We start from the raw sequence: 14,335 nt of genomic DNA on the forward strand, positions 1-14,335 counted from the left end.
CAAGTCTGTACCCTTGAAGTAAGCGGGGAGAGACGAGCGAGAGGAGCTGCTGACATTGACAATGAATCCAAACAGGAGTTGCACTAGCGGTGTCCACCACGTTGCCTCTGCCCCCGCCTGGCCTTCTGGGAGTTGTAGTTTTCGCGGGAGCTGCTCCCCTGGCGAGCCGGGAATGCCCCGCCCGGACCGAACTACAGATCCCAGGCAGCGCTCGGCCGCCGGCCCCTCCCGCCCGAGTGCGAGTGTAAACTCACCGCGCTGGGGCGGGCGGCCGCGCGCGGGTGAGGGGCTGAGCTCGGCACAGCGCGGGGGCGCGCCGCTCGGGGGACCCAGGCCCCGCCACCTTCCCTCCGCCCCCGGGTTCTGTTCGCACTTTCCAGCAGTAGAAGGCCGGGAAGCGGGAGCCATGCAGTCGGAATCGGGGATCGTGCCGGATTTCGAAGTCGGGGAGGAGTTTCACGAAGAGCCCAAAACCTATTACGAACTCAAAAGTCAACCCCTGAAGAGCAGGTGAGTGGTGACAGTTGGAGGGAGGCGCGGCGGGCGGCTGGGGGGCCCCGCGCCTCCCACCTTGGGGCGTGGAAAGCCGGTTGGCCGGGCTCTGGGACAAGGACCCCGTGCCCTTGCCCCGGGGCAGAGGGCGAACTGCCCCCCGCACTTGGGGGCCGTGCACGCCCAGCCGGTGCGCCTCCGGGGGGTCTCCGCCGAAGCGCACTCCGCGGGCGCGGCGGGCAGCCTGGGACCGCCCGCCCCGGCGAGGGGACCCTTGGCTGGGGATACCAGTGGGGGCTGGGGAGCGACCCGGAGCAGAGGTGGGGGAGGAGGAGCGCCGGGCCGGGAGGCAGTCGCGGTGGAAGGGAGGGAAGAAGAGTTTCTAGTGAAGCCCTTTTTTGAAGATCTCAACGGGCTGACGACTTGGAGAGGGAGAGCTTGGGGTGGATTGAGGCGCGACGTTCGAGGGAAGCAATTAGCTTGTCTGTTGTCGCCTCTTAGGAGTCCGGTCCCTGTGGGAAAACCCGCCCCTGGCCGCCTCCAGGTGAGGTTTCTCTGAGCCCCGCCTCTCACCTTCCCGCAGGCTGCACCCGAGCGCGGGCGGGGCCAGGGGCAGCGAGGGGGCGTGTCTCCTCGTCCAGGTTAAACTCCCTGGGCGATAGAGTCCCATTCAAATCCAGGCCTTACCTGGAGGGGAAAAAGCCTTGGGACTGGAGGGTTTTGGGAGTGTCCCCTGCTTGGCAACGACACGTGTTTATTTCTCTGGGGACTTCAAAAACTTTTTAGGAGAGTGAAGACACTGGCAGGTCTGGCGCCCCACCATCTCTAGTGCCCACTTTCTATGTTACCTCCACTCCCACTCATCTGTCGGAATGGGTTGGAGATCTTCCTTTCTGTCCTGTGGCACTCCGGACATTCCCATAGTTCACTAAGAGGGAGATGGTCATTTGAGGCTGTAGTAGTAGAGAAGGGTTCATTTCCACCCCTCAGTTGTGACATAAGATAAGGCTACAACTGGAAGGTTCAGCAGTGCTTCAGCACTCTCTCAAACCTTCCTGCCTGCCCCTGGCTTTGGGTAGGGCCTGGGTGAATGGACCTGGCTGGCAGAGGGGGAGTGGGTCCAGAAATCAGGGTGAATGAAGAAGGGCAGCTCAGTTAGGAGTGAGGTGGTGTAATCTTTGCTTCTGGGGCACAGGAGGCTGGTACTTGCTCTAGCTGAAAGCAGAGCCAGGCTTGTTTCCTTCAGGCCAATGTCAAGACTGAAACCAAATTGGGGAAGAAAATCTGGGAACAGCACACCCACCGACCGGGTTGCTGAAGCAGCCACTTTGCTGATGCTTCACCAAGATTGGGAGGAAACCTCCTATGCAGTTAGATGCATAAAACTAGCCTTTAGTTGGTGGTTTTTCTTCATAATGGCTGTTTTGTGTGTGAGCATAGATTGTGTGTGTTGGGGGTTGGGGGTTTTGAGTAATATTGTGTAAAGGGTATTGTTGGTTATGCTCATTGGGGCTTTATCTGCATTCGGCTGAAGGGACCAGTGTTTTACCAGGCAGTCTCTGCTTTTGCTTCTATAAGCAAATGCTTGCATGACCAGAATGAGGGAGTGAGTGTGCGTGTGTGTGTAGTCCTGAAAGAAATGAATTAACCGGACTGTTTAGAACATTTTTGATGGTAGCTGATACATAAATTAAATGACTGAGAGAGTGAGGAAAATACCATCTGGAAAAACCTAAATGAGTGCCATGAAACTCCTGTTGAAGGATTTGGGCCTGCTCTTTTTCAGAGTCGGCAAAAAATTACTTGCAAGGGTGAACGTCCTCGGCAGCTAGCTAGCACATGTAAGGAAAAATGTGCGTACGTGGGAAGCAGTGGCTTCACACGTTGAAGCTAGAAACAGGTGCGGGACAGAACCGGTATGGAGAGGAAGGCTAAATTAAAAAAGTTGTTGTAAAACTTGTCTGTGGAGCAGACACATGCTCTTTGAAATAAACCAGTTAAATAAAATCTGTGAATAAATATATGGGGTTGGCAAAATTCCCCCATACTGTTTTCCACAGTTGTCTAACGTATTGTCATCGACATCTGTTGTGTGACTTTAAAAGGGCCACACGTTGTTCAGGGTCTCCTCATAGCTTTTTGTCTTAAGTCTTTGCTGGGGCACTTACCTTCTTGTAAGTCGTGGATGGAAAAAGTTGAAATTGAAAGCTTAAGGCTGCTGTAGCCATTTCATCTATGAACTGTGTTCTCCGGATTGTATCTTGGAGTTGAAAATATGTCCAGAATCTGCCCCCTTCTCACCAACTCCTCTGCTACCTCTTTGGTCCACGCCAGCACCAGCCCTCGCCTGGGTTAATGCAGTAGTCTCTTAACTGCTCTCCTGCCTTCCACCCTTACCCTCTTTCAGTGGATTTTCAACATAGCAACCACAATGTTCCTGTTAAAATTGGTTCTCAATCTGGGGGCGATTTTGCAATGCCTGGAGACATTTTTGGTTGTCACAATGGAAGGAGGTTGCTACTGGCCTTTAGGAAGTAGAGGCTAGAGGTGCAAAGCATTCTGTAGTGCACAGGACAGCCCCCACAATAAAGAATTATCTGGCCCCAAATCGTCACTGCTGAGGTTGAGAAACCCTGTGTTAAAACGTGTTACATCATGTCATTCTCTTCTCAAAACCCTCCAGTGGCTCCTAGTTTCAGTAGAACTCAAGATCCTTAAAATGGCACAAGCAGCCTCTCTGGGCAAGCTCCCTGTCAGCTCTGACTTTCTTGCTTGCTGCCCCTCTCCTGGCTCCCTCTGCTTCAGCCAGGTTGGTCTCCTTGCTATTCCTGGAACACTCCAGACCCCTCCACCTCAGGGCCTTTGTATGTTGTACTTGCTGGTCCCTCTGCCTGGACGGTCCTTTGCCCAGAGAGCCACAGTGCTCACTCCCCCACCAACTTCAAGTCTTCCTGTAAATGTCACTTCCATTAAGCCTACCTTGACCATGCTATTTACAATTGCTCTCCCTCCAAACTCCCATCTTCCCTGCCCTGCTCTGTTTCTTCCATAGTACTTAGATTATAATCTACTCTATAATTTTCTAATATGTTAGCTTTATTTTGTTTCTCCACACAAGACTGCAAGCTCCAAGGGAGTAAGGATTTCAGTCTGTTCCTTGTTTACTGTTGGGTCCCCAGAGCCTTTGACAGTTTCTCAGCCTTGGTGCTATTGAAATTTTGGGCTGGATAATTCTTTGTCGTGGGGGCTGTCCTGGGCATTGCAGGATGTTTGGCAGCATCCCGGGCCTCTACCTACTAGAGGCCAGTAGCACCGTTTCCCCAGTTGTGAAACCAAAAATGTCTCCAGACCCTTCCAAATGCCCATAGGGGCAGAATCACCCGTGTTTCAGAATGACTGGCCTGGAATGATGCCTGGCACAACAGCGATTTGTCATTTGAAGATGTGTCAGTACCCCACTCAAGAGGAGGTGTTTGGTTTTGGTTTTGCATTCAACATTGCGTGTCTTTTAAAATAGGTATCCACCAGGGTCTCACCAAAGAGGAATTTATGTATTCTTCCTTTGGGCTAAGCTCAGATGTGCAAGTGTTTCCTGAGGAAAGACATGTTTCATTCCTAACCCAGATTCCCTTGCCTTTAGGCACGTGAAGCTGCTCAGTTTAGCTTATGTGAGCCCCCTTTTGGTCATGTTGAGTGGCAAAGCTGTGTCGTAGGAAGACACACATGACCAGAAAAGGTTCTATGAAGAATTGTTTGCAGATTGGTTCTCCCAATAAGGTGTTTGAAACCTCGATGTGTTCTCCTGGGAATGAGCTCTGAATGGTGGGTGCAGGGGAAAAGTGCTGAATATCGAAGGTGAACCCAGAATTCACACGTCGGCACTGTCACGTCAGGGAAACAGCTGTGGAGCTATTGAATGAGCTCCCAGCAAGGAAGGAAGTCTCTATAGGTCTTTGGGACCTGAAAAAACCATTTTAAAACATGGTAGCCTCTTTCAAGGTCATAGTCTTTTTGTTTGGTTTACTCCGTGCTAAATTCTGCGGCTTTGTAGTTGTTAATGCCCCTTTCCTGGACAGACTTCAGAATTGGCTTCGTCTAATTCTAGTTTCTTCTCTGCTCAAATTTTTAGTAATGTTTTAGATGACTGTTACTTCCTACAAATTAGAAATGGGAACGAAAGTGTTAGGTTTATAATGGCAGGACGGGATACAGCAGTGGTTCCCAAATGCTGATTCATAGAGAGATGTGTGAAGTTTTCACCGGTTTGTGGTGAAATGAGAAAGACAAAGACTATCGTGTCACACGCACACTCACACGCATATATTTCGGTATAAAGCCACGGCCCTTTCTTGGATTTATGCTGAGATTTTCCCTCCTGTCTTCCTATTAAAAATACCCTTTCATTTATGCAATGATAAGCCATTCTTGGAAAAACAAAACTCAATCTTTTATTGATTTCTGCAAGTTTTCTTGATTGTTCTCTCTGTTCAGTCTGCAGGGAATCACTAGCATGGAGATTAAGAGCATTGTTCTGGCATCACTGTCTGTCCCTAACTAGCTGGATGACCTTGGGCAGCCTGGGTGACCTCTAGCTTCAGTTTCCTCATCTGGCAAATGGGGGCCTGCCTCCTACGGGTCTTGAGAACATTAGCTGTGGCAGTGACTTGGGAAAAGTATTAGCATGGTGCCTGCAATATAGTACTTGCTCAGTAAACATTAGCGGATATTGTTCTTGTTGTTATTTTCTTTATTAGCCTTTATTATCCTGTTGAGTCCTGACATTCTGAAAAGTGTTTGCATTTGGTTTACTCTGGCTTTCTTCTCTAAGGCCAGTGTTGTTATGCAATAAAATTACCCCAATTTTAGTAAATTCTTTTTGCTTTCTTCCTAATGAGGTATTCAGATAAGTTTCTTAATTTTATATTTTTGATCCAACCCGTAACAGTTTCTTTATGCTGGTTAAAAAAAAGCACTTGTGGCATCAGCATATACATAAAAATTCATGTTCAACATGTATCTATTGAACCCTAGTATGTGCAAATTAACACCAATAATGATAGCTACCATTTATTGAGCACGTACTAACCCCAGTTCTAAGTTGTTTTATGTGTGTTAACTTAATCTTGCAAAACCTGCATGAGGTAATGATAATAAATAAAAACAGTAATGATATTGATTATAATTTTATTTTTATTTTTTATTGATATTGATTATAATTTTATTTTTATTTTTTATTTTATTTTATATTTATTTTTTTAATTTTATTTATTTATTTTGCCCCCAAAGCCCCAGTAGATAGTTGTATGTCATAGTTGCACATCCTTCTAGTTGCCGTATGTGGGACGCGGCCTCAGCATGGCCAGAGAAGCGGTGCGTCAGTGCGCGCCTGGGATCCGAACCCAGGCCGCCAGCATCGGAGTGCGCGCACTTAACCGCTAAGCCACGGGGCCGGCCCTGATTATAATTTTAAAAACAGGTAGCACTTATACAGTGCTTACTACATGCCAGGAACGATTCTAAATATTTTACTTGTATTAACTCAGTTAATTCTCACTTTCACTTTGGGTGTATGTATTTTTATCATTCTCAGTTTACAGAGAAGGAAACTGAGGCAGAGCAAGCAGATGGGCCTGGATTTAAATGGAGGCCGTCTGGCTCTAGCCTCCGGCTCTTGTCTGCTAGTCTGTACTGTATAAAAGGTGTGCTGTGCTGACGCTGGGAAATGCCAAGGTGCATTGTGCTGTTCCTTCTCCAAAACTCACCTCAGTGGATGAGGGAAAGAGAACACATGGATCCAGCGAAACTTATGAGACAGAGTGTGATCACCGTGGGGAGGTGGGCATCGGCAATGGGAATTTAATGGAGGAAGGGAATTTGGGGGCCGATTTTGTGAACAAATAGGGATATTTGAGTTTGGCCTTGAAGGTCAAGCAATACTCAAACATATTTCTCCACAACAGTAAATAAAACGTTAGATGCCTTGGAGGGCATAATCTTAAAACAGACTTTTAGGGTTTGTGGTTGTCTTTTCAACTTCTGACTAGAGTCCCAGCTCTTCCTCGTGGTGTGCAGGCACCTGGTGGTGGCAGAGAGACTGGGTGCACGTGGACAGGTTCAGAGGGAGCTGTGCTTATGCGCCGTGCCCACGGCTTTGCCACTTAACTGCTATGTGTGTGTTCAAGACACTTAGCCCCTAGGAGTCTCAATTTCTTTACCTGTAAAATGGGATCAGTGGAACTGTCCTTTTAGGATTAGTAGAAGTGTTAAAACTGAGATAAAATGTGTAAAAGTGCTTTGCAGAGTGCCTAGCACCTGTTAGTAAGTAATATCAGTTCTTTCTTCTCTAGTTTACCATGATTGCAATTTTTTCCCCTCTCTTAACAAGAACTAAAGCCTGTATAAATGTATCTGAAGCAAAATAGACATATTGAGGTGCCTTAACCTGGCAGGTGTTCAGGTCTTATTATGCAAATTAGTGATGTGGTATGATTAGATGGAGAACTTGATTAAAGTGGGATTCTAAGTGTTGGTTTTGTGTGTTATTGGAGATTTCCTTTTCCTGAGTACTGCTATTTATAGAATTTACTTAAGTGTATGTATGTGTGTGTGTTTTTAATTCCCTTTGAGTTCTGCCGTGCAGTTTGCACAGGCTGATGTTTATATCTGCTCCAGTTGTGCAAGAAGTGGAAAATATCCTTTTTTTAGAACAGGTCACATGTGCTTACTGTCAGGAATAGGACCTCAGTGTAAAAAAATGTATCTTGGGACAAATCAAAGTTACTAAATTTCTCCCTCCAACTGCTTTGTTTCAGAACTGGCAGTATTAGGATAAATAATAGGAAAAAAAAAATCCTTAGCTGAATTTTTTTTGTCATTTTTCAAGGACAGTAAGCAAGAGTTTCATTTGTTTTTTTGTGTGCGTTCGTGTGTGTGTTTTAAGTATAAAATGTACTTTGCTGTTAGGTTTGTCTCATTGAAGTAAATTATAAAAATATGTTGGACTCAACTCCAAGTATGCATTATTTGGAAAAAATAATCAAGAAGATGGGTCAAAGATATTAAATGCAGTCACCACAGTCTTTTGATATTGTAGACAAGTTTGCAGTTTATAAGAAGGTTTTTGTGAGTCTGGTGAACGTTGTGTGCTCTAGGGCAAGGAATTACACCAAGTCATGAAGTCTGCCTCTTTATTGAGGCAGATGAGGGCTGAGGGCAAGAAGACCTGCGAGCAAGTCTGGGATCTCTGTTGAAATTCCTTCACCTCCTTTCTGTTCCTGAGGATTTGGGGAGGAGAACCAGGCTCCTCATTTCTCTAGCTTGGTCCTTAAACATGGCTTCCTTATTTCTTTGCTCCATCTTTCGCTACCGGGCTTTCATGCATGCCATGAAGAATAAAGAGGTACACCTGTGGAGTGTTCACATGAGACATCTCTCCCGAGATTCAGAACGATGAGGCTCTTCTCTTCAACCTCCAGCATTTCTGGAGGCTTCTCAAGGGCTAAACACTGTGCTGAGTGTGTTACAGATGGTATACCGCTCATTGGCTGTTTTCCATCTGAGCTGGAAGCTCAACCAGGGCAGGCTGAAAAGGATGCAGTGCTTGGGGGGAGTGGTGGGCTGATGGTGAGAGAAAGACCCACAGGGAAGTAAATTGTACCTCAAATCAGGAGGATCCTACTGTCCTCCCCAAGGTGCTTCTAAAACGTCCCTCAATCACTTTAAGCAGAGGCAGTATAACTTTAGGGTCAGAAGGACCTGGATTTATTCATTTTTCTTATTTTCCTTTTTCTCCCCCATTACCACAGTTATTTATTAAGCTCCTGTAGTGTGTCAGGCTCTGTGCTGGCCGTAGGGAGTCAGAAGTAAAACCAGAGAGGCCAACTTCCTGCTAACATGGTGCTTCCATCTTGGAGATGGGGACACAGTTAAATGAACAAGATAATTTTTGGTGCTATGAAAAATAGGATGTTATTGATAGAATGTGACTGGGAAAGAAGGGGGCTTTATTAAATTGGGTCATGAGGAGTGACTTCTTGGAGGAGGTGATTTTGAGGCAAGACTTGAATGTCTGAAATAAATGTGCAAATCTTGGTGCTACCACTTACTAGCTGTGTGACTTCGGACAAGTTACCCAATCTCTCTGAACTTCAGTTCCCTCTTCTGGAAAATGGGGCAATGGCTACTTTGCAAGACTGCTGTGAAGATAAAAGGTAGTGCATGTCAAGCAGCTAACATTAGGCTTGACCTTATAGGTGTTCAGGAAGACATATAGGATTGGTTTAAGGTAATAAAGGAATAGTGGAGAAATAAATACAGACATTAATCTTCCCTGTAAGTGTTTATAACTTGGTCTTAAGTGTTTTCCTAGTGTTGAGTGAGTCAGAGATTTATGCTTGTCTTTATGAAGCTAACCCTGGACTAGAAGTGGAGATGGGTGTTGTTATTTTTATTATCTTTTCTTTCCTCTAGGATCATCTTACTTGAGTTGTCCCCTTGCTCTTCTCCCCGTTGTTGCATTGAGATCATTCATGTCCGACCATACTTCCCTTATGCTTAGCTTAGGAAAGGTTTTTGGCTGGATTTTGAATTACTTTTTGATATAAAGGAGAGGTCCAAGTAACCTAAGATTCAAACATCCAGCCTAAGATTGATTTAACAAAATATACACACACACACCACAAATAACCCACCAGAACTCCTGACTCCCTGTCCTGTGTTTCAGCCCCTAGATCACACTTCCTGTCTACACTGATGTGAAAATGTCAGTGTTGATGCAGAAATAAAAAAGAAGAAGCCTCTCCTCCCACACACCACCTCAAGCTTTCATCAATGCTGACATATGCAGGCAATGGCGTATTTTTAATTCAACTACTTAAAAAAAAAACTTAAAAGCATTCGAATTTCAGGAGCAGTGTACTTTGATTCAAGTACCCGTGGAGTGGAACTTTCAAAAGGGAAAATCCTGGGTCTTGTGAGAGTAAATGTTTTAAATCCAAATGTAGTGAGTTATAGGTCTATGGAGTATACTGGTGGAATCCTCTTCTTCTATAAGAAAATTGTGGGTTATTGAGCAATTTTAGGAAGGCCTCTCTGGCCTTCAACCTCCCCACCCCCGCCCCTTCCCCAAAGTGAGATAACTTGCTGAATCATTCACACACATTTGTCTATTTTCTTATATGATCAAGGGCAACATGGGAAAAGTGGTTGTCCCCACTGTTGGGAGTATGTATACCTTGTATTTGTAGAGCAGGTTTTCCTTCTGGGAAGTTTAACTTGCTTTGGTGGGAAGATTTGATGCAGGGAAAATTTTAGCCTGATGGCTAATGTTATATATGAAATTATGAGATGACAGATAGATAGGAATGCTGTATTTACTTTGGTACCTTTATTGTAAAATGTTCCTAAATACTATGTGGTTCTAAGAAGCATGTTTTTCAAAATATACATTTTATTTTTATAGCTGGAGATTTGAAACTTGATGAAAGGAAGAGCACATAGAAATCCTAAAGATGATTTCCCTACTGAACTCGGAACCTAGTGCCAAATCCTCTTAAAGTCTAGCAGAGGACCTCAGTGAGATGTGGCCACGCTGTTTCTCTTGCATATGTCTGTCCCAAGCAGCTGGAGATAGTACTCTAAGATTGAGTCCATGAACAGACACACAGATATTGTAACAATCCCTTCTACATCCATTTTTGTTTTAATTTTTAGCATTTCAAGTTTTTTAGCAAAGTATGGAAAGGTATTATTTCAGGGTCAGCTTTGCTCTGTTTTATTACTGAGCCTGCATAACCACACCATCTAAATTTAGAACATTGGCACCTTGGCCGATAGCACCCTTTGCAACGAATTTATAATGCTTTTGGCAGAGAATGTCTGTGAATAAACATTAAAATAGTATTGGCCAGTTAGGGTCATTTACTTTCAAGGGAAGAGGATGACACCAACTGTTCATTCTTGAAAATTCTATTTATTTATTTTTAAAAGAAGAGTTTACAAGCTTATGTAAAACAGTCCCTAAAAATATATGCAACTGGCATGATTCCTGGTGACATTCCAAATAAAAGTTTACGCATTTGCTGCAAGGAAGGATGCTTGGAGAGTAACTCGTGAGAGATTGGCCACAGCCTTGTGGTGTGTTGGACAATCCATGTGTAGACTTTTTGGAACCACACCTTGCATCATCTTAGCGTGGTCATTTATCCACTGGTCTTTAGGTAGATAAACACTAATAATGTTTTATCTAGATAAATGCTAGACGTGTAAATGCTAAATGATGGGATCTTGGAATGTAATTCCAATGATACTGATTACATATGGAAGCTTTAAATCTTTGTTGATTCAGAAATGAACGAGAGTTTGATGGTGCTTGCTTGGTCATAGTATCACAGGCACCAAAATGTGTGATTTAACAGTGGGGGTTGAATGGCAAGGACAGTTAATTGGGGTTTGTTTTTAGAGTCAGTGGTACTGCATGTCCCTCTGCTGGCCTAGTGTACCCTCTTTTTTCACTCTAGAGTTCATATAGCTGATGTCTTCATAATCAATTCTCACTGCAGCTAACTTCCCTTTCCCTACATATTTCCTCTAGTGGACAATTTTATTTTGCCTGCCTATAGTCTCATTTCCAATTTTTTTTTTTTTTGCAGAGGAAGATTGGCCCTGAGCTAACATCTGTGCCCATCTTCCTCTATTGTACATGTGGAATGCCTGCCACAGAATGGCTTGATAAGTGATGCATAAGTCCTCGCCCAAGATCCGAACCCAAGAACCCTGCACCGCTGAAGCGGATGCACGAACTTAACCACTACGCCGCTGGGCCAGCCTTCTTTTCCAAATTCTTGTAACAACTCCTTCCCACATGCTCAGCCCACGTGCTTCTGTTTCATGGCTCCAGGAATGGAGAATTTGACACAGGCCCGGCCATATTTCTTCATCACAGGGATTGGTTTCAGGGAGATACATCTTGATTAATGAAAACGAATCCTAGGATTTTTGCTTGGGTGCTAACAGAAAGAGATTCTCTGTTTATTTCCATTGATCTTGAGCTTGGGAGGATATTGAGCTTTAGAAGAAAGCCATCCCTTGGAGGCAGAGAAAAACCAAGTCCTTATATTAAGTTAATGTTAGTTGCTGTAACAGAGTGGCATTCAATAGTCATAGGTGTCATAGTTCCTGACGGGCAGGGAACTTTCCTCCATATAGCAAATCAAGAACCTAGGATCCTTCCGTCTTATGATTCTGCCGTTGCCTAGGACCCTAGAGTCCTTTGTGTCCAGTAGTGGAAAGGAAAAGAAGAGAAGGCATAACTAAGGGCCAAAAGTGACAGGCATCACTTTTACTAAAATTCTGTTGGCAAGGACCAGTCTCATGTCTGATCTGGATGCAGGGGAGGGAGCAGGGAAGTATAGAGCCCAGTGGGCAGTGACACCTCTGTCCGAGAAAAGAGAACACGTTTTTGGTGGCTAGCTAGCCATCATTGCCGTGGTCTTAGTAGTAGTGTTTTCACCTCTGGATCAAGTCATGCCTATCCTTGGTGGGCCTGGTTAGGCCTATCCTTGGACTTTTCCGCTATTTAGCCGATACATTTCTTTTCTGAGTAAGTATGGTTAATTTGGATTCTCTGCTACCTGAATGGGGACTGCCTGAGCTTATACATTGTTTGAATCCCACGTCTATGCAATGCTTCCTAATCCAAGTTCATTGAGCAAAATCACCACCCCACTTCCCAGCAATAGCATATCCACCACCACCACCACCTTAGTGCAGTGGCTTTCAAAATGTGGCCCCCGGAGCGGCAGCTTCAACATCACTTAGAAACTTGTTAGAAATGCAAATTCTCGGACCCTACCTACTGAATCAGAAACTGTGGGGATGGGTCCCAGTAGTCTGTGTTTTAACAAGTCCCTCAGGGGTTGCGGATGCACATTCAAGTTTGAGAACCACTGCCCTAATGCTTTTACCATAAATCCGATGTCTCCATATTGAATTATTCTTGTATTGCTGTTTTGGAATGAAAAATTCCCGGATTTGAATACATTTAGTAAAAAATGGAGTGTCGCTTGTTGTGGTCAGGCCAGAGATGATCACTGATAATAATCATTCACTGATTAAAAAAAAAAAAAAAGAGGAAATCCCTTCTAGAAAGTTAGCTATCAGATCTACATTAGTGAAACCAGGTAGGATTCTTGGTTGTCTAAATGTGATCTCTGAGTAACTTGGAGTTAACCTAGCTTTACTACTATAAGGAGCCCTGGCCCCAATCTCAAAAGAGAGTTGTAATCTAGACTCAAAAAGTGTGAAACTTGAAGCAGACTGCAGTCACTTGACTGAAAGATTTGGTTGAGAAACAGGGTGAGGGTGGTTTTGAGCGTGCCCACATGACCAAATTGTTTTTCACAAAACTTCTGCTGCATAAAATTTGAAATACGAGTGTCAGCCTGTTTTCCCGTCTTAATGAATTCCAGACAGTTTGTAGAGTGTGGGAGCTTCCAAAACAGAGAGGCGGAATGACTATGACCAGCCAGCATCTGTTTTGTCACATGTAAGGGTGTCCTGACATAACAGAGTTGTTCCCCTCTTCTGAATCTTTCCGGGGCCATTTACTTCTCTGATGGAGATGTATAGACTCTGAGAGGGAAGGGCAAGGCCAGTGTCGTGTCTGACAAATACAGCCTATAGAAAAGTTCCAGACCTCTTATTTACTGGGGAATTCCACCTACCCCTATGTTTAATCCACTTAGACCCAAGCATTTTGATTTTTTTTTTTTTTTGCTTCATGCTGAATTTCTCCAGAGAAAAAGCCCTGATCTGTTCTTATTGTAAACTGGTTAAGAGCTCTAACCAGTCTAAGAAGTCTAAAGTTCTGGGTTTAACCTTCAGAGTAAGAAGGATTTTTTTTTTTTGATGTCATAATAGTTTATAACATTGTGAGATTCCAGTTGTACATTATTATTTGTCAGTCGCCATATAAATGCGCCCCTTCACCCCTTGTGCCCACCCCCCAGCTCCCTTCCCCCTGGTGACCATCAAACTGTTCTCTCTGTCCGTGTGTTAGTTTATATTTCACATATGAGAGAGGTCATACAGTGTTTGTCTTTCTCTATCTGGCTTATTTCACTTAACATAATACCCTCCAGGCCCATCCACGTTGTTGCCAATGGGACGATTTTGTGTTTTTTTTTTATGGCTGAGTAGTATTCTATTGTATATATATGCCACATCTGGAAGAAGGATTTTTAACTTAAATTCCAATTTGACCACCTACTAGCTTTTTTATCTTTGGCCAAGTTATTCTTGAGGCCTCTGCTTCAGCAGAGGGCTAAGTGGGGCTAATGGATAATAATATGATCTAAGTTATAGGGTAACTGCGTGGCTTAAAAGAAATATGTGGGTAAAGTGCTCAGCCCAAAGCCTGGCTCTTAATCACTGCTCAATAGCTGGTTCCCTCATTCTGGCTCCCTCTGTATCCACAGCATCAACAAGGTTTTTGACTTGAAATAAATTTTTAGTTTTAGACACATTAATAAAGAGAAGACAACTCAAAGCCAATCAGCAGGAAAAGAAGAGGGTCCGTAGAAGAGAAATAGGGGGCCCAAGTAATCCCTAAGTTGGATAATCAGCATCAGGATCTTAGGGAGTTGATGCAGGTCAAATAGTGGTGAACTGTGGGATGCCTAAAAGGGAAGTATTTAAAGATGGCACGTGCTATTTACAGGTAAGGCGTTACTTTTGTTGCCAGAACAATCTTTGTCTTTATCAGCATGTTTCCTTTAATCATAATTATAGACTATAACTAGGTGGAGGAATAAATAATAAGATGCACTGATTGGGATTTCACAAC

General features: G+C 44.2%; 1 protein-coding gene across 4 annotated transcripts in view; it reads left to right on the top strand.

Annotated features, from left to right (window-relative positions):
• The first annotated feature begins 310 nt into the window (after positions 1-310).
• Positions 311-14,335, top strand: part of MITF (melanocyte inducing transcription factor) — a 214,099-nt gene continuing 200,074 nt past the window's right edge. For all 4 annotated transcript variants that reach the window (XM_058562867.1, XM_058562884.1, XM_058562875.1 and 1 more), the window contains exon 1: positions 311-510. In XM_058562867.1, the coding sequence (XP_058418850.1) occupies positions 407-510 (104 nt within the window). In that variant the 5' untranslated portion in view covers positions 311-406. The remainder of the gene's footprint in view (positions 511-14,335) is intronic.

This window comes from Diceros bicornis, chromosome 2, assembly GCF_020826845.1.
Source record: "Diceros bicornis minor isolate mBicDic1 chromosome 2, mDicBic1.mat.cur, whole genome shotgun sequence".
NCBI lineage: Eukaryota > Metazoa > Chordata > Mammalia > Perissodactyla > Rhinocerotidae > Diceros > Diceros bicornis.